General features: G+C 51.5%; 7 protein-coding genes across 7 annotated transcripts; 3 read left to right on the forward strand and 4 right to left on the reverse strand.

The window, feature by feature from the left end:
• Positions 1–315: 315 nt before the first annotated feature.
• Positions 316–7,953, forward strand: BJY04DRAFT_217349 (uncharacterized protein; the record flags this gene model as incomplete). Its single annotated transcript, XM_073716010.1, has 2 exons — positions 316–990; positions 1,039–7,953. The coding sequence occupies 2 exons, from the start codon at positions 316–318 to the stop codon at positions 7,951–7,953; spliced, it is 7,590 nt and encodes a 2,529-aa protein (XP_073572253.1).
• BJY04DRAFT_187086 (uncharacterized protein) lies at positions 7,922–8,536 on the reverse strand. Its single transcript, XM_073710989.1, has one exon. The coding sequence runs from the start codon at positions 8,488–8,490 to the stop codon at positions 7,996–7,998; it is 495 nt and encodes a 164-aa protein (XP_073572254.1). The 5' UTR covers positions 8,491–8,536; the 3' UTR covers positions 7,922–7,995.
• A 430-nt stretch (positions 8,537–8,966) lies between these two features.
• Positions 8,967–11,050, forward strand: BJY04DRAFT_206999 (uncharacterized protein; the record flags this gene model as incomplete). The annotated part of the gene is made up of 2 exons (XM_073713796.1): positions 8,967–9,039; positions 9,336–11,050. 2 exons carry the CDS (start codon positions 8,967–8,969, stop codon positions 11,048–11,050), a joined length of 1,788 nt encoding a protein of 595 aa, XP_073572255.1.
• Positions 11,051–11,363: 313 nt separating this feature from the next.
• BJY04DRAFT_41348 (proline permease PrnB) lies at positions 11,364–13,441 on the reverse strand. Its single transcript, XM_073720325.1, has one exon. It carries the CDS (start codon positions 13,374–13,376, stop codon positions 11,676–11,678), a length of 1,701 nt encoding a protein of 566 aa, XP_073572256.1. The 5' UTR covers positions 13,377–13,441; the 3' UTR covers positions 11,364–11,675.
• Positions 13,442–13,820: 379 nt separating this feature from the next.
• On the reverse strand, positions 13,821–15,755 carry BJY04DRAFT_41398 (glycoside hydrolase 5 family protein). Its single transcript, XM_073720327.1, has 3 exons — positions 14,608–15,755; positions 14,411–14,539; positions 13,821–14,354 (listed from the first exon to the last, which is right to left on the reverse strand). The coding sequence occupies exons 1-3, from the start codon at positions 15,326–15,328 to the stop codon at positions 14,050–14,052; spliced, it is 1,155 nt and encodes a 384-aa protein (XP_073572257.1). The 5' UTR covers positions 15,329–15,755; the 3' UTR covers positions 13,821–14,049.
• A 149-nt stretch (positions 15,756–15,904) lies between these two features.
• Positions 15,905–19,087, reverse strand: BJY04DRAFT_207002 (uncharacterized protein; the record flags this gene model as incomplete). The annotated part of the gene is made up of 7 exons (XM_073713797.1): positions 15,905–16,183; positions 16,349–17,605; positions 17,708–17,786; positions 17,983–18,067; positions 18,128–18,646; positions 18,682–18,771; positions 18,841–19,087. The coding sequence occupies 7 exons, from the start codon at positions 19,085–19,087 to the stop codon at positions 15,905–15,907; spliced, it is 2,556 nt and encodes an 851-aa protein (XP_073572258.1).
• An 802-nt stretch (positions 19,088–19,889) lies between these two features.
• On the forward strand, positions 19,890–21,507 carry BJY04DRAFT_41384 (alpha/beta fold hydrolase). Its single transcript, XM_073720326.1, has 2 exons — positions 19,890–20,662; positions 20,724–21,507. The coding sequence occupies exons 1-2, from the start codon at positions 20,234–20,236 to the stop codon at positions 21,075–21,077; spliced, it is 783 nt and encodes a 260-aa protein (XP_073572259.1). The 5' UTR covers positions 19,890–20,233; the 3' UTR covers positions 21,078–21,507.
• The last annotated feature ends 688 nt before the right edge of the window (positions 21,508–22,195 follow it).

Genomic DNA, 22,195 nt, shown 5'->3' on the forward strand with positions numbered 1-22,195 from the left:
ATTTAGATGAAGACATCTTCTGATTATTCCAGACTGTATAGTCTCTATCTGAGGATTGTCGGGTTAAGATGGCCCATGAAGAACTCTAGGGTCACGAATCTGCCTTTCGCTGTTGGACTAGAGATATAATGGTTCATGCATGTTCTGTACGCAGCCTGCATCCTAATGACAGGCGAAAAGAGGTGGGCCCAGTCCTAGTTGCCGTAAACAATGGCATTGTGATGCGGCGGTATATGAGCCTTCGATGGGCAGTGCGACGGTAAGATTATCGGAGAAAATCAAATCAATTTGAGACTATCGCACATGCCAGCCACTATGGTTTCAGTTGTGCATAATGGCAGTGGCACTCAAATTGTCAATGGTCTCGATATCATCGGCGAAGACGAAGAAGATAATGTCGTCCTGGTTTTTGGGTGCCAATGGCTGAACTTCACAGCGGTCGACTTTCGTAACCTTCGAACCACAGTGCTTGATAATCCTGACCACCATTGGATGCTAGACACACTTGGCGGTTTAGCGGACTATTACCACACCGCGGCAGACGAAAAATATCTGCCGACCTTACGGACAGTCCAAGGCGAGGAGGAACTTCGGGAGCTGGAAAGATGGTTTCGATGCGATGACTTGACCAGCGCTGAATTTCCACTGAGTTATGCGCAGTTGGCGCCGCTGCTAATGATGACACATTTTGTGCAATATGCACAATATTTGAAACTCACGGAGATGGCTCGCAAGAAAAAGGATGGGGAGTGGGCGGGTCGTGTAGTTGAAGTCCTGGGGTTTTGCATCGGGTTTCTCAGCGGAATTGTAGTTTCGGCTGCAAACACAGAACTAAAAGAGCTCGGCTCTGTCGCAATGCGGTTGGCGATGCTACTGGGAGCAGTGGGAGATGTACAGGAGGCGGAGGAGAAATGCACGGGTCTTGCAGTTGCGTGGAAGAAGCCTAGCTTGGAACACGAATTGAACGGCTTGCTCGAAAAATATCCTGGGGTACGTACCTTGCAAGTGACATCGATGGAGCAATCGCTAATCGTACAGTCGTATATAACCGTTCGATATGATGAGAACCGAACCACAATCTCCACTCCCAGGGCGAGTATGCCCCAGCTGCAGAAAGCGCTACATTCAGCCGGATTTTCTGCAAGCCCAGTAGAGTTTAATGGTCGGTACCATTGGGCAGGGAACGAAAAACATTTGCATGCTTTCTTCGCGCTCTGTAATGCGTGTCCGGGACTGCAGCTCCCTGATGCGTCGAATCTGCTCATTGACCCCCGCTCAAACAAGACTGCAGAGCCGGTGAAGTCAGGTCCACTCCACGAACTGGTTCTTCGTACTGTGCTAACTGAATCTTGTCAATGGCAACAAACATTTGCCGCCGCATACCACCATCATCTCACCATTCCGGGCGCTCGTGTTGTTGAATTTGGGCCAGAGAAATGTATCCCACCCAGCTTTCTTCGTCGTCTTCCCCGACGAGTCATTCACTTTGCCGACAATAAGCTTCCGGCAAGTATGAGCCGAGATCGTGAGCTAGCCACGCGTCTGCCCACTGATACCGATATTGCGATAGTCGGGATGGCTTGTCGCGTGGCCGGCGCCGATGATGTGTTGGACTTCTGGGATCTACTGTGCTCCGGCAAGTCACAACACCGTGAGATGCCTAGGGAACGCTATGCGCATTATGAGACTCCCTGGCGAGCGGAAGCAAGTCGCCGACCATGGATTGGTAACTTTGTCAATGATATCGATGCGTTTGACCACAAGTTTTTCAAAAAGTCACCTCGGGAAGCAATGTCGCAAGACCCTCAACAAAGACTTCTTTTTCAAGTAGCCTACCAGGCCTTGGAGTCTGCAGGGTATTTCTCGCGCGGTCTACCGCACAAGGACATAGGTTGTTATGTCGCGACATGCACAGTTGACTATGAGCACAACGTCAATTGCTATCCGGCGTCCGCATACGCAGCGACAGGCCTGCTGCGAAGCTTTCTAGCTGGAAAGCTGTCGCACTACTTCGGTTGGCGAGGGCCGTCAGTTTGTGTAGATACAGCTTGTTCGGGATCCGCCGTCGCGTTGCATCACGCGTGTCGAGCAATCCTGAATGGCGATTGCAGAGCAGCACTAGTCGGTGGTGCGAACTCGATTACAAGTCCACTCGCGTACGACAATCTTGCGGGTGCCTCGTTCCTTTCACCTACAGGACCGTGCAAGCCGTTCGATGCAAAAGCTGACGGATACTGTCGCGGTGAGGGGTTTGCTGCGATATACATTAAGAAACTGTCGGATGCAATTGAGGAAAGTGATCAGATTTTAGCCACCATCCCCGGTACGGCTGTTGAACAGAATAGTAACTGTACTCCTATCGTGGTACCCGATGCAGACTCGTTAGGGTCGCTTTTCAAAAAGGTGATTTATCGCTCGAATCTTCATCCACGGGACATCACCGTTGTCGAAGCGCATGGGACTGGTACTCAAGTCGGAGATCCAGCGGAGTACAGCAGCGTGCGAAGTGCGCTTGCTGGCCCAAGACGTGCTTCAAAGCTTGCTTTGGGTTCGGTAAAAGGACTTGTTGGGCATACTGAGGGCGTGTCTGGGATAGTTGCGCTGTGCAAGGTAGTTCTCATGATCTACCACGGCCAGATTCCTCCTCAGCCCGGATTTTGTTTGCTAAACCCCAACATCAAGCCACAACCAGATGATCATATTGAAATAGCGATGGAGCTCGAACCATGGCAAGCTGAGTTTCGTGCTGCTCTGATCAACAACTATGGCGCCTGCGGCTCGAATGCATCGATGATTATCACGCAAGGACCACAGCACAAGCTAGAGCCATCCAAGACCAGCTTTTTAAGCGAAGTTCCGCTACCATTCAGGCTCTGTGGTTTGGATATGTCGAGGCTGCAGGCTTATGCTTCCCGTCTGCGCCAGTTCCTTTCGAAACAGGACCCAGTGCACAGCACTTGGTTGCCGACTGTCTCCTTCAACACCGCCCGACAGTCGAATCCAAATCTGGAATATCAGTACATCTTCCGGGCGAAATCAATCATAGAACTGAACGCCATGTTGGCTGCGCTGGAGAAAGGAGACGATAAGTATGTCGTGAGGAGAAAGAAGCATCCGCGTCCGGTCATATTGTGCTTTGGTGGTCAGGTGTCAAGATTTGTCGGACTGGAGAAGAGCACATATCACGCGCTTCCTTTGCTAAGGCTCAACCTAGACGCTTGTGATGATGTTCTCGCCGAAATTGGTCAAAAAAGTATTTATCCGGGCATCTTTTCCACATCGCCGGTACTGGACACTGTCACACTGCAGACACAACTATTCTCCTTGCAGTATGCCTGCGCTCGTTCGTGGATGGATTGCGGGGTGCATCCGGCCGCAGTTGTTGGTCATAGCTTTGGAGAGCTGGTTGCTTTATGTATATCCGGAACACTGTGCTTACGAGATGCGTTGACACTAGTTGTTCGACGTGCCACTGTGATTCGCGACTCTTGGGGCTCCGATCCAGGCGCAATGCTGGCGGTTGAGGGAGAGAAAGAACGTTTGGAGCACCATCTCGAAGGGTCGTTAGTAAGCATCGCATGCTTCAATGGCCCACAAACATTTACGCTTGCAGGTCCCACGCTCGCTATCAAGTCTCTTCAACATGTCTTAGAGGACGACCCATCAATTCGTGTCAGACGTCTCGACGTCACGAACGCTTTTCACTCTAACTTAGTAGAGTCGTTGCTTCCGGCCTTTGAAAATATCACAAAAGGTCTTTCGATGAACATCGCCAATATTCCTATTGAACGCGCCACTGAATTTGTAATGAAAGATATTCCGTCTCGATATTATGTGGCGGAGCACCTGCGAAAGCCTGTTTACTTCGTAAATGCAGTGCAGCGGTTGGCTGTACAGCACGGCCCGGCAATCTGGCTTGAGGCAGGCTCCAACTCTACCGTTCCCTCCATGGTTCGGAAAGCACTTGATACGGAGGCACCCGGTCATGTTTTCCTTTCGTCCAATATGATGAGCAGCTCGGCGCTGAGTAGCCTTACTGATACCACATTGGGGCTCTGTAGGGAAGGCATTCCCTGCATTTACTGGGGACATCACCCGGTTCAGACAAAAGAGTACGCCCGCCTCTTTCTACCACCATACCAGTTCGAAAAGTCACGCCACTGGATGGAAAACAAACCGCTACCAGGCATATCTTCCCTTCATGACGAGATACCAACCTTGAAAGGAAATCCACCCCGATTCTCTTTTTTGGGGTACGAATATTCGCCTCGCGAGGTCGCCAAATATAGTATAAACACTGACCACCCCCAATACGTGGCGGCAGTATCCGGACACGTCGCCGCAAGAACAGCTCCAATAGCGCCCGCATCCTTACTACTCGACTACGCTGTCGAGGTGCTGAGATCTCTTCCAGAAGGCCAGGGCATGATACCTACGGTGGGTGATGTCGGAAGCGATGCGCCATTACTCATGGATCTAACCAGGGAGGTATGGATTGAGCTATCGAGGACTGACGACAAACGCAGATGGGACTTGAGGTTCCAGAGTGAAAAGAAAGGAACCGGTACTGGATCGCGACTCATACACTGCACTGCACAGATCTCCATGCACGATCCGGGGGACATGAAGCTTCATGCCGAGTTCATAAGATACGGACGATTGGTCAGTCACGCGAGGTGCATTGAGCTGCTCGAAGATCCGGACGTGGATGATATCCTTCAAGGACGCAATGTATACCGTTCATTTGCTGAGATCGTCGACTATTCGAAGCAATATCAGGGGGTAGAGCGGCTTGTTGGTAAAGGGCTCGAGAGTGCAGGTAAAGTTGTCAAGCAGTATTCTGGAGAATCCTGGTCAGATGCATTTTTGTGTGATTCGTTCAGTCAATGCGCTGGGTTCTGGGTGAACTGCATGACAGACAGAAAAGAGGGAGAAATTTACATTGCCAGCGGAATAGAGCAATGGATGCGCACGCCATTGTATGCAGATATGGCGACAAAAAGGCCAGACATATGGCATGTTTTCGCGCGTCATCAGCGGTCTGAGGGATGGTATACGAGCGATGTGTTCGTCTTCACCCCGGGAGGAGTCCTTGTGGAGGTGTTCCTAGGTTTGCGCTATACGCGTGTTGCAAAGAGCCTATTTATTCGCTTGATAGGTGGTTCGATATCGACGCTGAAGAACGCGAAAGGAACGGAGAACGTTGAAACGAGTAAATTACGACCCGGAGACCTTTTCAACCGCGTTCGAGCAGTCGTAGCAGAGTTCTGTGCTACTGAGCTTGACGAAATCCAAAATGATAGTGGTCTAGCTGATGCCGGTGTAGACTCCCTGATGGCGATGGAGCTAGCCCGCGAGCTAGAAACTACCCTCAATTGTACACTGCCTGTCGAGATGCTTCTAGAGGCGGAGACATTCAAAGACTTGTTAAATGCAGTACAGGTCGCACTAGGGATGGATCCTGCCCCAGACACATCAAGCAATGCAGACTGCAACGGCAGCAGCACGACTGGCAATGTCAGGGTTGAGTCCAGTGCACATATTGAGTCCGTCACCAGAAAATCAGATAGGGCGAACCTGAACCTGAAATTTGATGACGTACTGATCGCTTTCGAGGAAACCAAAGCACTGACGGATCATTTCCTGCTAGAAAGCAAATGTAGTGGGCGTCTTCACGAGTTCACACCGTTGCTGGTAGAGTTGTGCTTGGTATTGACGTTGGAGGCATTTCAAAAGCTGGGATGCGATATTCTATCCGCGCCTCCAGGGCAGCGCTTGGGAATAGTTCGGTTCGATGTGCATCATAGGCCACTAGTAGGATACCTATATGACCGACTTGTTGAAGCGGATATTGTTCGACTCGACGGTAAGGACATCATCCGCACTGAGAAACCGGGGCCGATCGAGTCAAGCAGGGCTTTGCTTGACCGAATCGAGAGCGAATATGAGGAGTATGCGGAAGCCAGTAAACTTACATTCTTCACAGGAAGTAAGCTGGCGAGCGTACTGAGTGGCGAGCAGGATGGTTTACAACTGATCTTTGGCACCACGGAAGGCCAACGGCTGGTTTCATGGATATACGGAAATGAGCCACACAATATAGCAGGATACAAGCTGATGGGGGAGTTTATGCGACGACTTGTTGCGAACGTCTTGCCATCTGCAGAGAAGGAAGGTGCGACCCTGAAGATCTTAGAGATGGGAGCAGGCACCGGTGGCGGCACAAAGTGGTTCTTACCACTGTTAGCTGCGCTGCCTATACCTGTCGAGTATACATTTAGCGATATTTCGCCTGCATTCCTAGCCCAAGCACGACGGAAATTTCGTGATTATAATTTCGTCCGCTATTGCGTGCACGACATTGAGAAGCCACCGGCGGAGGAGCTGCAAGGGCAGTTTCACATCATTATTGCCAGCAATGCAGTGCATGCGACCTCGAATTTACAAAGCTCGGCACAATGTATTCGCCAGGCTCTCCGGGATGACGGCGTGCTGCTATTGCTCGAGATGACCAAGCCTGTGTTTGCGATCGATCTAGTATTCGGACTATTCCAGGGTTGGTGGGTATTCAATGACGGCCGCACACATGCGATCACAAGCGAGCAGCGATGGGAACAGGATCTTCGTGCTGTCGGATACGGACATGTGGACTGGTCGGATGGAGCGTCAACTGAGGCAAGTATACAACGAGTGATATTGGCAACTGCTGGTAGCAGGCAAAGCCAGCCACTCAAGATCACTTCTCAGAACCAGACGGCGAGGAAAGATCTTGTAGAGAGGTACGCTAGTAAGTATATCACTGGTTTCACAGCAGTGATGTCACCGACTCAGAAAGCACACAATGATTCGTGCGTACTAGTCACGGGGGGAACAGGAAGTCTGGGGTCTCACCTTGTCCAATGTCTGGCACGGCTTTCGAATGTACAGTCTGTGATATGCCTCAACAGGGCTAGTAATAAGGATGGGCAGCGGAGACAGCGTGAAGCACTAGCAGAGCGCAATCTGAACATTTCGGCAGAAGAGGACGAAAAGCTGATAGTCATGGAAACCGACACTGCGGACCATCAACTTGGCCTCTCGGATAGCCAACGAGCGAACCTTTTAGTGAAAGTGACGCATATCGTCCATAATGCCTGGCCAATGCATGGCATTAAGCCGCTATCCAGCTTCGAAAGACAGTTTCGCGTCTTGCGAAATCTGATAGATCTTGCAGCTGATATCACCAGGGCTCAAGATCGGCCCGTTCGTTTCCAATTCATCTCTTCTATTGGGACTGTCGGCGGTGGCGGCGCGCTCGAGGGACACACACAAGTAGAAAAGGTCATGAACAACGGGTATTGCGAGGCAAAGTTCGTGTGTGAGCGAATGATTGAAGAGACTTTGCAGCGGTATCCGACGAGCTTCCAAGCGATGATCGTGCGACCAGGGCAGATAGCTGGGTCATGGGAAACGGGGTACTGGAACTCGGCAGAGCATTTTTCTGCGATGGTCAAGTCTTCGGCAACGCTTGGTGTTTTTCCCCAACTGAAAGGACGATTGGGCTGGACCCCTGTGGATGCGGCGGCACGTATCATTACAGAACTGCTACTCGATGAAACAGTTCCGGAACGTGTCTATCATGTTGACAACTATCAGGGTCAAGAATGGGCGGATGTAGTCGGTGTGTTTTCGACGGAACTGGGTGTGGCAATTGTGCCCTTTGACGCGTGGATTCAGCGAGTACGTCAACACGCTAGGAGTGAGGAAAATCCTGCAGCAATCATGATAGACCTTTTGGAAAGTAATTTTTCTCAGATGTCTTGCCAAGGACCATTGGACACACGCGTGGCAATGAAACACTCCAAGACGTTGCAGGAGATGCAGAAGGAGGGAGGGGGAAAGGTGGGGGAAGTCAAAGTGAGGCAGTTCATCCGTTCTTGGAGGGAGCGAGGCTTTCTTCGTGCTGGTATATAGCACTATCCATGGATTGCAATCCTCTTCAATGTATTTTTATATTTAAATCCTGGGCGAAGCCTGTAGCTGGTAATCGCACAATGCCTTCTTCCACGCTCCAGAATTTGGAGCATCACAATCCAGCAGCTCAATTGCAGTCCCAAGCCACTTGATAGCTGTTTCCAGGCACGACCATTTTCCAGAATCATCAAATCGCTTCCTATACAGTTCTGCAAGGTTACAGAGCAGTTGTGGATCGGGTTTACCCTGCTCCTCGATCTTCTGCGCAATGTCAACTTCCAACTCCCTGGTAAATGCCTCTTCCTTTGTCTCCAGTCGATGCTCCTTCTTCATCCGGTCCATTAGCTGACCAAGTTCTCGTCGAAGTCTATCCACCCTTAATCCAGAAGTTATAGCCTCCTTACTGCCGATTCCCGAGATTTGAGCATATATATTATATGCTCTGTCCGAGTAGCGCTCCCCATCAATAACATTCCCTCGGCTGTCATAGATCGCCGCAAATGCATCAAAAATGGCCGCCGCCCGGTCAGTCTCCATATCTTTCTGACTTGTATGATTGTCAAATATAAAGTTGACGATTCTTTCAAGGGAATTGAGGCGACTTTGTATATGATAACCCCAGCATATGTCCACACAAAGGGAGAGTACTCGTACGTCGCCCGCGCCGGATGCTTTCGTCGCCCGATGATGAGCCTCTGCGAACATTTTCTCTGCTGCTGCGAGTCTTTCTAGCTTTATGAGATTCGCTCCTATCGCGCACATCGTTTTGATTGTCTCGTTATGTTCACAGCCGACGGTGTTTTCTCTGGTTGCGCTGAGAAGGCTTGCCTGAGTATATTCTCCACGGAGCACCTCTTGTCCACTCAATTGTTTATTCATGTTCGGTATGGTATCAGGAAATTAAATCGTATGGGGGTCTGCATGCTCGGATATACTGTTGCTTGTATGCAGAGATGTTAGAGATATCTCGGATCCAGCTGAGGGGGATCCCTGCCTGCCAGCTGATATATAAAATGTCTCCACCTACTGGTCATATGGAAGGCTGCGGGCGGATAGGAGACGAATCAACACAGGTGTACGGCGACGGTCTGTTGGACTATGAACCAACGTGACTTTCAGATTTACTATGGATAGTTTTTTTTTTTTTTTTTTGATCAAGCTGAAACTTACAAACATCAAAATATGATTCGGAAACATTGATGCACTTTCGAGACTGTGAGACCATGATCATGTGACCGGTTTGTTTTGGCCTCAGGCAGCAAGGAACTGTCCTGTTCGCCAGGCCTTGAAAAAGAGGTCAAGACGGACAACTTGGGGCCGCGGAGGGTGCAGCTGCAGAGGTAGAATGGAAATCAGGCGTAAACCTGTTGCACCGCTCTCAGCTGTTGAGTATGGTGTCGCGCATCGTCCTCTGACGCCTAATCCACCCCCACCGCCGCCGTACTCCCCGTCAGGATATATCGCGTATTCCCCTTATTCCCCAGCTTCTCCTCATTCTCCTCACCCACAAAATCTTCCCCCCCCACCTCCATTTCCTCCCCCTCCACGCTTGACTCCCTCGCCAGCTCCTTCCTACCACTCACACACTCTGCAACCACCGCATACCCTGCCTCGCCATCGAAGCTCACCAAACCTCCGCAACCCCGAACCGCAACTTCAACCGCGCCCTCCCGTCCCCCGCGCCGACACCACGCTCCCAACAACCACCGACCCCGAAAAGCCCACACTCTACGCGGATGCCCGTCACTTCCTCGGCGGTCTAATCCACCATCCTTCCGAATCTACACGACACTACTCTATCCTCCGCCATTCTCACGGAATCGTCTTCTACCGCGGCCCGTCCACCTCTGTCACCGTCTCCATCTTCGCCGACACACCCCTCCCCGTAGACCGCTCGCTATGGCTACAATGCAAAGGATGGTCAGGGAAGACTGGGATGCGGGCGAAAGCACTTTTTCGAGTTCATGATGACTGGGTGAATGTTTCGCCGTCTGTTGCCTTACGCGCGGATCAAGTCGATCCGAATAAAGAGCGCGCGTGGCAGCGGGATATCGCAAAATTTCTAAAAAAGGCATCAAGGCGGATCCGGGAGACTCATAAACTGCGAGAGACTGTCGTTGCGCGGATCCCACCCGAGGCTGAGGATGGATATTTTCAATTAATTCTTTGTCAGGGGGAGAAAAAGGTCATGTGCCGGAGTCCTGTCTTTCGCATCCTTTCAACCTCGCTTGACCCAAGCTCGCTGCGCGGTGCAAGTGTGACTACGTTGCCGTTGGAGGTTGGCGCACTTGTTGCCGGGACGTACGCGCGGGTGATGGCTTCACGAGTCACGGCCCCGGTTGCCGCAGTAGCAGGTGCGGCCAGCTCGCGCTACAGACCGAAGTGGCTCACGGACACTGTGGTCTCAACTGCATATGGAGCCATAAAAGGCGATGGTTCTCAGGAGGAAGGCCCGAGCGTGTATGCACCACCGTTAGTTGAGAACGGGCCTCAACCACCATATCCCCTCAATTTTACCGCAAAACCGTCCCAGTCCGTTGATCCGACGCGTGTGTCTGTTAAAATTCCATCAGACATCCAAGACAAATTGCGCGGCCATTTTTTCGGTTGGGCCCGCTTCAGCTCAGACGACGACTGGCAAATGGTCATCCTCTCCGTGTTACTCTGGGACGGGACACACGCCACCGGGCCGGTCTCTCTCGCCCACACAACCCGCAAATCTACGGTCCTCCGGCTTCTCAACGACTCCCTCCCACACCCTCCACCATCTGCGGTCTCCATACGCCTCCTCGGCTTCCTTCGCCCTGACGTCCCGCCCCCCTCACCACGAACAGAATACGACCTGCAAGCAGCGCGACAAGCGGCCGCCGAAGCTGCTTTTATGGCCGATAACTACGACACAGAATACACACAGGCGGTTCTCGACCATCCGATGTGGGATCCTGAGGCGGCAATCGACCAAAGAGGATGGTTCGACAAGGCCAAGGAAGGGGCTGAGAACATCAAGACTAGGGGTCAGAAGATGGTTGAGCGGATTGGTGTGAGAAGTGGTGTCGAACAGGAATATATGGGTGGGTTTTACATTGTGAGGGGCTGATGCCATGAGGTCTACCAGAAATTCAGTTCGACATGTAGCATATTTTGGCCATATACCTACTTTTAATGGATATGATAGTTATCATTATATCGCTGACTCCGAGAATGTACCCGGAAGGCCACGCTGCATCGTTCTTGCCGTCCTAATGCGGCAGATTGGTGGTTGTTGCCAGGATCACTCCGATCCCATTTTCCTTCCCCCAACACCCATCAACTACCGCTCGTCTCATCAATCATTCATCATCCATGTACTCGTTCCAACACAGAGGTCGTCATTCCCATTCCCGCAGAAACGGAACCTCCCCAACTAATGGTTAGACCAGACCCCATGGGTGAAGTTTCCCCTCTCACCTCATACAACTTCTGTCTCTGGGACCGCAGGGCTTTGAAGGGTCGCTGGGCGCGTTTGCTCTAGACACTGAACTGATCTCGACTTATGAATATACCAGGAGAGGTATCATTACAAGACATCCTGACAAGTCCAACTTCGCTCAATCCCACATCGGAAACAAGCTTCAATCATCTTCAACATAACGATTTCATACATTATGACCACACAATGGCCCTTTAACAACCCCCAGCCTGCTCCTCGGTATGTCCACTAAGCTGCCCACCAGCAGTGCTGCCTATTCAACAAGCACAGCCAGCTTCCTCTGCCACGTATCCCTCGGCCTCTCGGGCTTCTCTGCCGCAATAACCTCATCAACGCCGGTATGCAAATCTACCTCATGCGAGTCCCAAGCCCAGGGGTCACTCCAGAAGACGATCCGATGAACAACATAAAGCACCACAAACGCCGGAATCCCCACGTACGCCGTGAAAAAGTTACTCGCGGACCAGTTCTCCGGCCAGAAGGATGTGAATCCGTTGATCAAGACGAGGAAGATCGCCAGTGGGAATGCAATGTACATCGCGTAGGGCTGGATCTTGGACGTGTAGGGCTTTTCAACTCCCTGTGCCTTCATTGCTGCGCTGAACCGGAAGTATACGATGCAGCAGCAGATCCAGGAGATGAAGCCGGATGTGTTGGTGAAGTTGAGAAGCCAGTTAAAAACCGTGAAGGAGCCGCTGGAGACGGCCAGATAAGAAAGAAGAGAGAAGAGAGCGGAGACAGTGACGGCAAGATACGGCACACCCCAGCGATTGCATGTCTTGAAGATTGAAGGTGCGTTTCCGGAGACGGCGAGGCCATAAAGCGAGCGGGAGGACATGTATAGGAAGGAGTTGCCAGATGACCATGCAGATGTCAGGATCGCCGCGTTAACAATGTGACGAAGGACGGGAATTCCGGAATTCTGGATTGCCGCGACGAAGGGCGACGCAGAGGCGTTGTTCGTATCGCCGGTCAGGATGGCGCTGTCTTGCGACGAGCAAATCACGCCAATTGCCAACGCGCCGAGGATGTAGAATATGACTAGACGGTAGATGTACCGTCTTGCGGCCTTGGGGACATTTCGCCGAGGTGATTCCATCTCACCGGCTGTCACGATAATGAGTTCGGGTGCGAAGATGAATGCGATTGCGGACTTGACGATGCACTGTAGCAAACCGACAAACCGACCTGCATCCTCATTCGAGGTGACCAGGTATGCATTCATGGCACCCGGATCCTTCCAGTACCTGAAGCCGAGGCGATCGCGATTCGGCCCTCCACCCCAAAACAAGATGAAAGAGAGAATGAGCAGGCCGACAAGCGTGATGATCTTGATCCCCGCAAACCAGAATTCCGTCTCGCCGTATATCCCGACAGGAAAATAGTTCAGGATCACAATAACGACAAGCATAATCGTGATCCAAACCGCCAGGGGGACCGGATTATCCCAATATGATATCACCAAACTCGCGGCCACGATCTCATACGGCACCAAAATACCTAGGGAATACCAATAAAGATACCCCATCGCAAACCCCAAGCTGCGACTCACATATCGGAAACCGTGATAACTCATCGTACCGCCATGGACAGGAAGGTAGGCACCAACCTCCGCGATACCCGTAACAACGCAATAAACCACCACCGAGATAAAAATATAACCCAGGAGCAGCGACAATGGCCCACCGATATTCAATGCCTGCCCAGACCCAACGAAGAGACCGGTCCCAATTGTTCCTCCCAGAGCCATAAGCTGCACATGCCTGTTCTTCAGCCCGCGCTGCGTATTCTGGTATCGTTCGTCGAGTAAGTCCGCCTCGATTAGGGCTTGCATTGCGTTCGGGGTCTTTGTGGGGGGATCATGGGGGTGGGAGTGGGGAGCCCCGTGGCCAATTTCGGGGTCGCTGGGGCCGTAGGGCCCAGAGGCAGACGCGGGGGTGATTTTCTCGCCCATGTTGATCTTCAAGTAATGGAAAACCAACTCAGCTACCTATGGTCGCGTGAGAAAAATGACTGTGGGAAAAAAAAGATGCAAGTTGGGCGAAAGGCTCTTTTTATGGTGGTGATAAGCTCGTATCGCAGAGTAGCATCGACCAAGGCGTCAAGAACTCTAGCTCACTCTTTCCCCGCAAATACAGCCAAACAACGGCCGCCCTGGCTACGCCACTGATAAGCTCGGCCTTGGGCTGTTCGGATGTGCCGTCTCTGCGCTCTGCAGTCTTTGGAGTTTGAGTTTGGCCCGACAGGGGTTTCCTATCGTCTGATTTTTCTGGAGTGATGCTATTGGATAAGGTTTATCTTAAGCTCATTATGGGCTCTTATTTGCATCGCTTAACGAGAATTGCATGACCGGTCCGGTCCCGGTCCGGGGGAGCACCCCTGTCTAGCTAGCTACCGCTAGGGCTCTCAGTACTTCGCTTGGTACGCGAGGCAAGAGGGAGATAAGGAGCGTTGCCAATGCAAATGGGATGACATCGGACGCCCTGCCAAGCATCTAGACTTCTCTAGAAGCTCGCAGTACGATAACGCACCATTCTCACGAGAAGCCCGCTCGTGTTATTACCTCATCCATGCTAACAAACTCTAAGATGACTCAACCTCATCACCCATTCGATACCCATCTCCTTCTACCTTCCACTCTCCTCAATAGCCGCTACATGCTCCGTGACAAGACACTCAAACTCTTCCGAGCCATAATAGATCGTATTCCCGTCATCATGCGTCGGACCTGAGCTCAGCGTATCGCCGAACTGCCAGTACAGATCTCCGGAGACACCGGTAGTATTCAACGATGTCGTTTGCCAGGGCTTTTCGACGGCGCAGTGGTTCGAGGTCACGCCGTACTCTTCAAATAGGCAAGGTTTTCCGGCAGCGGCGCAGGCTTCGCCGTGGGAGGTTACCCAGCCGTTGCCCCAGTCGTAGGTTGTGCCCCCTGGGGTTTGTTAGATGCGGTTGTAGGGACACAGCAAAGTAGGTAAAGAAACGTACAGCTATCAGGATACAAGTGGAATGTTCCAAAGTCAATTGTGTCGATCGTCAAAGCGGCAGCAAAGTCCGAGCCCTCACTGTATCCATATGGATAACTTCCGTCTGAGCCCGTGTCGAGGCCGAAGCCCTCTATTGCCTGTTAGTCCTACTCCCTGCATTCTCGGAGGAGCCGAGAAGAGAGGCGGGGATCGACTTACCATCACCAATACAAACCAAATGCCTCGGATCCAACTCTTTGATATACTGACTAGTCTGCTCAATCCACTCATGCAACACACTGGTCTCGCACCCCTGACATCGTGGCTCATTCGCCAACTCCCACGCAAACACCGCAGGCGAATCGACATAGCGGCTCACCACAGCAGCAATATACTCTCTATACGCAGCTTGCATTTCCTCGCTGGCATAAAAGTCCGCATTACTTGACCCGCCATAGGCCTGTACATAGGCGTTCATACCACCGTAGTCATCCCAGTAGTTGACGAAGTTGATGATCAACTTGATTCCGCGCTCTTCGGCAGATTGCACGACGTAGTCAAGACGCTGTAGGCCGTTCTCTCCGGTATTAATGGTTGAGGCACCGTTTTGGTGGAGCTGAAAGTACACTGTTCCTTCCCCCGGAACCTCGTTCACATCGTTGAAGCCCCAGACGCGAAGGATGCGGAGGCCGGACTCACGCATGTGGTCAAAGACCAGGTCCACGTCGTCGTTGTTGGTTAGGAAGCCGATCCAGTAGGAGTTTGAGCCGGGGAAGTAGCCTGCTTCGCCGTCGATAATGAAGTCGAGGCCGGAGGTTGTGGCAAAGGAGGATGCGGCGGAGCTTGTGGGTGTAGGAACTGATGATGACGTTGCGACTTGGGGAAGAGCGTGGGCCAGCGCCAGGCTGGCTAAGGTGCATGCCGTGTTGAAGAGCCTCATTGCGAAAGTGTGCTACAGGAATGTTTGAGTCGGGGGCATAGAAGCTGCGTGTCTTCATGGTTTATAACGTTTGTTTCGCGACTTTTGGGATCTTGAAACCGGACGAAGCTCCGTATGAATGCCAGAACTGACGCGGCATCTTCGTTAGCGGGTCATCGGAATACCGGTGTGGAGTTTCAATTCAATGGTACTTGGTCTATGTGAAGTTGAGGATTAATCTATCCGGTTCTGCAGGGGTTTCATCCGTGTCAGATGCGGCAGCCACCCGCCGATCCTTGTTAGAAATCGTGATGAGTGGTGGAGAATCCGGGGTAGCAAAATTAAACCTACTGAGCTGCCACGCGCGTTCCTTCAGACAAGGTCTCGGTATAATCTCCAGCTCATTCTTGCTAAAAGGCTAGCACCTGTCTGCGCGCGATTGGGATAGGAGGACCCCAAACTGCAAGTGACAACAGCAGCTCGAGATTGCTCTAGGGATGGCCGTTGGCAAGCCCTAGTTCTGAGTTTGCGAGATCAAACCAAACAACATATCGTCCGTACAGACCCGCAAAATGCGTCGCGTCCATTCTTCCTCACTCAGTTTGTTGACGCCTTTTTTCTTGCTAGGGAGCCATCAAGCAAGAAGTCCGTCAGCCAGTCATTCTCGTGCTGAGTAGCGTGTCCCAGCGGCGATACTCCGTCCTTGTTTTCTGCATGGATATCAGCGCCATTTGCCAGAAGTATTTGTACTACTTCCAGAAAGTTCTTATCAACAGCCCACAGGAGCGGCGTCCAGCCATTATTGTTTCTGGCATCGACATCTGCTCCCTTTCTCAGCAGCAGTTCCACGGCTTCCTGGTCACCATTACGAGATGCCTATAATAGCGGTGTCCGGCCGTCCTTGTCCTTTGCATCGATATCAGCTGCTTTCTCTGCCAGCAGATTGATTAGCCGAGCCTCCCGATTCTTACAAGCCCAGCAAAGGGGCGTCTCTCCTCTCTCATGCCTTCGCAGCCGCCTGCTGTTCATGCGTGAAAATACAGCAGTGTTGTCTTTCGGAGGGCTTGATCCGTGCAATGAGAGGGCTAAGGCAGCATCCCAATTATCACGCGCCACCGCAGCGAACAAGGGATAGTCGTGTCGCTCACCCTCGATATCAGTCGTGGGGTTGTGAGAGAGGATTGTGTTGATCAATGCCGCAAAATTGCTATCAGCGGCGATATATAAAAGGCTAGCACTTGGTGTATACGTGAGTTTCTTAGAGTCGACAAACACATTGTGTAGCTGAATCCAGTTGACCAGAGGAAACGCCTGAAGAAAATCGTATTGCGGGTACCTAGTATCCTGTGCCGCTTCATTAGCATGATACAAGACGCTAGTTGCTGCATATTGGAGAAACGGAAATGTCAAAGTGAGCTCGAGATTGCTTGAAATTTCTTCTATTGATTTGAACCCGGAAGTGAAATAGAATGTCAGGTAAGTGTAGCAGAAGTCCCGGAGTCGGTTATGGATATCGGCTTCGAGCTCTTGAAGTGTGGTACCAGGCCACAGCTCAGAAAGACCGTATGTTAGAAAGAATTCTCGCGCGGACTCATGAATGAACTGAACTATGGGCGACGCCGTCCGAGTAATCTCTGCAAGGCCTCGCGAGGAACTCAGAAGGAACTTTGACATGTCTTCCTCGTTTGTCTCGTACGGCTCCCACTTCTGAAGCTTCCCTGGGTCCAGCGCAGAGATGGCCGCGTAGTAGTACTCTTCCAGGCTCAGGGGACGTTGTGCACCAAGTATCCATTGAATGCAGACTTGCAGATCTTGTGTGTAACTCTCGTCTCTCATCACCGTTTCTCTGAATAGATCACTAAGATCGCTTGGAAGTGTTTCGATCCGTTCTTGCACAGCAAACAGTCTGCCTCTTTTGTACTCTTCATTTAGAAGGCCGACAACGAAAACCACCCACATGAAAATACCGCTCGCCTTCATACACAGTTGTCTTCGGACATCAATCGCTAATTGGCGCTCACGAATTCCAAGCCGAGCTCTGATGTAAGTGGCGATGTCTGCTTGATGACCCGGCTCCAGCTCCAATGTGATTCTTCGGCCACGTCCTATGTCGATGTACGGATAATGGCGACTAGAGAAACAAGTGAGGAGCCGTCTCTCCTGCAGAGCCGCATGCTGCCCGAGGTCCTCGAACATTTCCACCATCTCTTCAACCTGGTATTCGTCGCACTCATCCAGGGCGGCAATGAATATCACTAAACGCTTCTGGTCGAGCTGCTCGATTGCGATCCGCAGCAGCTCTCAGATGACGGCGGGCCGGAGCCGATACTCTCCGGTCTCTTTCTTCAAGTCCTCTTGAGTTATAGAGAGATCTCCGCCACAATCTGGCACAGGAAGCACATTCTCTAGACCTGGCACTTGGCTGAGCAGCTGGAAGAGCAAAGACCGATACATCGCCTCCGTAGACTTCTCCAGTGCACTCCCCCGCGCGTTGAAAAAAAAATGAAATCACAATACTGCGTTTGTCTCGTTTTGCACGATTGTACGCAAAATTCAAAAGCGTCGATTTGCCGGCATCAGGTTTACCTTTGACCCACAGGAACCCATGATGCTCATGCGCTTTAGCTGGATCATACCAGGCAACATAATCAGGATGGGTCAGGAGTCATTGGCACGTTTCTTGATGGTGTGGGCTGAGTTCTGTGCGGTGAGAGACCATACGATGAAACTTAAGGTTCTCCAACAGCACCCCTCGTCGTTCTGGAGCCGTCATTAGCGAAAGTTAGAAAGAATAAGACGTCCGGGAATTAATTCACTGACCCGAGACTGTGACAAGAGGCGGTGGCACTTCTAGCTCTGCGACAGGCAGGACGGACAGTAACTCCTTAGCATACGCAGCTGCTGTGGCTGCTGCGTACTCTTGCCAATGGTCATTTTTATGGGAATCGGAGTAGTCACAGATTCCACGGATGACCAAACACGGAAAACTGTCCATTAACCCCGCCGCCTCCATAAAACAAATTGTAGCAGGCTCCTGCGCCACCCGATCCCTCGTCTTGCCATTTTTCATGACTTGATTACCGGACGCGATCATTCCATAATGAATTTCAGGGTCGTTGGTGCCCCGCACGCGTTTTCTCACAACGAGTCGGGATGCATCGCATTCATGGCAGTCTTTCGACGCGTCGACGTGGTCGTAGGTAGCTTCAAAGACACAATCGTGCAAATGTGCTGGATACGCAAATATATCCATTGAGGGGTATCTTCTTATCATTTCCGCAAGAACTTTCGGGATTTGGCTCGATTCTAAAGCATGGCGGGCGCGGATTTTGGCAACGGCTGTCAAGAGTCCCAGCATGGTCTCGTGGGAATACTCGTCCGTATAAAATGCTCTCCCGCGACGGTCTTTCCAAGATCATATTGGGCAACCTTTTGACTGACCACGACGTCGCCCAGTCGGATATCTACCGGCCCAGGAACACCCCCACCCATGCCGGTCATCGTGCAGGAGTGTACGGACGGAAAGGTTCAACGAAGGTTACTCGCCACGGTTGCTGCCGTATTTGTGCCGTAATACCCCGAGGGAAGACACGCAATGACAACATGGTGCGCTGCTATCGTCCCTAAGGTGTACGCGTTGGTATCATCCCCGCGTCTTGGTAGAGGCTCATGGATTGTCCCCAAGATTGCCGTAGTGGCCGTCAGCTCGATCGGCAGTGCACAGATCGGTGCAACAGTGTAGTCATGGTATGATAAGGCAATTTGTGACTGTCGTTCCATGGTATCTCAGCGAGTCAGCTCGTCACTACCTAGCGTTTGATCGAGCACAACCGAGGAGTAAGCACACGCGGGGCGTGCTCGGGATCGGGTCATCACGGCGCATGAGGAAGCCGGAGGTCAGCTGAAAATAATACATTCAATCATTGTATGAGCTGGACTGAGATGATGTCTAAAGTTAAAGCGAAGATCCCAAGGTGGAAGGAGAGAAGGAGGGGATGCTGATGGTGATGGTGATGGTGAGGAGAAGGGGCAGCCTTGTCAAGTCAGGTGACCATCAAAACACCAACGCACGAATCCCCTGCCTTTGTTTACTCCCAACGATTGATGATAAATCTCCAGTGCAGAGTAAGCTATCTAGATCTTTGACTCCTCGATGCAGAGCATTGTGGTTGTGCAAAGCAACTGGGCAGAACTACTTCACGGGAAATATATATATCTTCGTTTGTGGGATAGCGTGACGACGAGCTGAGCTAAAGGACATTGATATATTCAAGGAAGTTTCGACCTCTCGCAATTCAAGTCCGGAGTCAGCAAGAAATACTCGATAATTGACAGCCAGGCCACGGTTTTATAGAAGTGGTTACCGATCCTGACCGGGATATGGGTGAAGTCTTACTCATAGACTGGTGATGACTGCACCCTTGTTGTCGGTTACCATTCCCTTAAGGCCTTACAGGGGGCCGCGGCCACCACAGGGTTTTCTTAGTTGGGCAGGTGAAGGGTGCTGGCCAGTGATGATTTCTTGATTCCATAGGTCCTTATTGATCTCTCGTCCCGTTACCTCAGCGGAGAGAGGTCGATTTGTACGCTTTGGAAAAGTGAAAGGTAACGGAGCTAGGCAGAGCTAATAAGCAATACCTTGGTCAAAGACAGGTGTCTACAGAAGTGGAAAGGCGCCTGAATCTATATTGAACCTTCCCGAGTCCACTTTTTCTGCCTGCCAGGACCATTAACAACTCACAGCTGATCGTGACGGGGTAATGTATTAATCTGACATGCAGCTGATTTTGGAGCACTCCGCCCCCCTTAGCTTACTCTGATGAATATTTAGCTACCGACCCGGACACCCTCAGCTTTGTTTCTCTCCCGCAATAGTACTCAACATTCGAGAGTCCAATCTGTTCTCAAGTGAGAATTCTAGCAACTATGTCTTCGGCAAATTCCCCGGTGATCGTTATCGTTCCAGGTGCCTTCGGCACACCTCAAGGCTTCGACCAATTGCTACCGTACCTGACCGAAGCCGGATACACAACATACCCGGGAGCATACCCTAGCTGCAATCCCTCTGATCCGGCGAAGGCATCCTCTTCTGACGATATTGCTTTCTTGCGCGACAACGTATTATTCCCTCTTTTGAACGAACACGGTAAAGACATTGTCATCCTCGCACACTCATACGGGGGTGTTGTTACCGGCGGCGCAGCAAAAGGGCTCGCGAAGGAGATTAGAACAGCCGAAGGTCACTCTACTGGCATCATCGGCCTGATTTACGTGGCGGGCAATATCACCCTTGAGGGAGAATCTCTCCTCACTGCCGTAGGCGGTGCTTACCCTCCTTTTATAAAAGTTAACAAGGTACGGTCAGCCCTGGATAACAGCGAATATGACTATAGAGTATTGACCATTCTGTTCCCAGCCATATCAGGGGGTTGCCGTGATTGAACCGGCGATGGAGATCTTGTACAATGACTGCGATCGCGCGCTTGAGCCGGAATTGGATAAGCTCATGCAGCCACACGCACTCCGAGCTTTCGAAACACCCGCCACTGCCCCTGCCTGGGCGGAGGGTGCATTCGATGGTAGGAGAGCGTATGTGCGTACACTGGACGACTGTTGCAACCCTTCATCGTTGCAGGATATGTTGCTGGAGAAGTCCAATGTTGAATGGGAGGTTGTGGACCTTAAGGCCGGACACATGCCGTTTGTGAGCCAGCCTGAGACTTTGGCGGAGCAGATTACCAAGTTCATTGATGGGTTCATTTCGAAGTAAATGTTGACCTGTCAGTGTCCACAGCATGGTGCACAATACGGAATGCACGCAAATGCTCTCAGGCTTCATCATGGGCCATGAAGATACATGGTTCCTGAAATCTGCGACCACAGAGACTGAAGTTGCTCAAGTCAAACGCCTGTGAGAGTTCATTGTTACCCGGCGGTGCATAGTGATCACCAAACGGCTAGTATTCCCCAAGGAATAGCGGCAGAGTGGCAGGTAGCTGGCCGATGGCTGGGTTTAGCCTCGAACTATGTTAATTAAGCTTAGTTTAGAACCCACTGTAAGAGGATATGCTCGTTGTCTACATTCGAGCTTCGAGTATAGTTCATCAGCGAATTGGTTTTAGTTCAACACCATTTGTTAAGATCAACGCCCCTGGCTAGGGAGTGAAGGGGAAGCTACACCTGGGAAGGCGTACGGGTACTCGGTGGGGGGCGGGCTGGCGGCGGCTGACAGAACTTTGCCCTGAACTCCCTGCATGGTGCTTAGACTGATCTGTACCTGGATCTTTGATGGAATTCGCGTAGATCAGAAAGTTGATTGTCGTGCGCGGTTCAGAAGACCAGGTTGTTTGGTGCCTTAATGCCCTGCTGCCTTACCGCATAAGCGCCTGAACGCCTGGGAGAGTGATGACGTCACTCCTCCATTTCGCTCTTTTCTGTTCACTGTCCACTGTTCAGTATTGAGAAACGAGCATCAGCCAATAATGACGTTTCATCTGGCTGGAAACAAGATCACAGCCACTACGAGAAGCCAAGGAATCCACAAAGCTTGCGCTGGTGGGTTCGCTCACTCCGTACAGGCGACCACCGACTCGGTCGGGTGGCAATCCTCATTTCTCTGCCGACTCGGCTCATCTTCGGGCTGAAGCTGCTGCAGAGTTTGCTTGATCATCAATGATCAATGCAAGCGGACGAGAGAGGAAAGAAGCAAAGGAAGCTGAGGATGCTTGTTCGACAGTTCGACAATGATGCTGATATGGCACCCCAGTTTTCCCCTCTTCCCCTCTTCCCCTCAAGCAAAACCGGATCTCTACGGGGAGAGACTCACCGGTCAGCTTTTCAGGCAAGAATCGGCTCTCCAGTGTTTTCTCCAGGCTGTCCTCCACGGTC

Source organism: Aspergillus karnatakaensis (genome assembly GCF_047715665.1).
Source record: "Aspergillus karnatakaensis strain CBS 102800 unplaced genomic scaffold BJY04scaffold_19, whole genome shotgun sequence".
Taxonomy (NCBI): domain Eukaryota; kingdom Fungi; phylum Ascomycota; class Eurotiomycetes; order Eurotiales; family Aspergillaceae; genus Aspergillus; species Aspergillus karnatakaensis.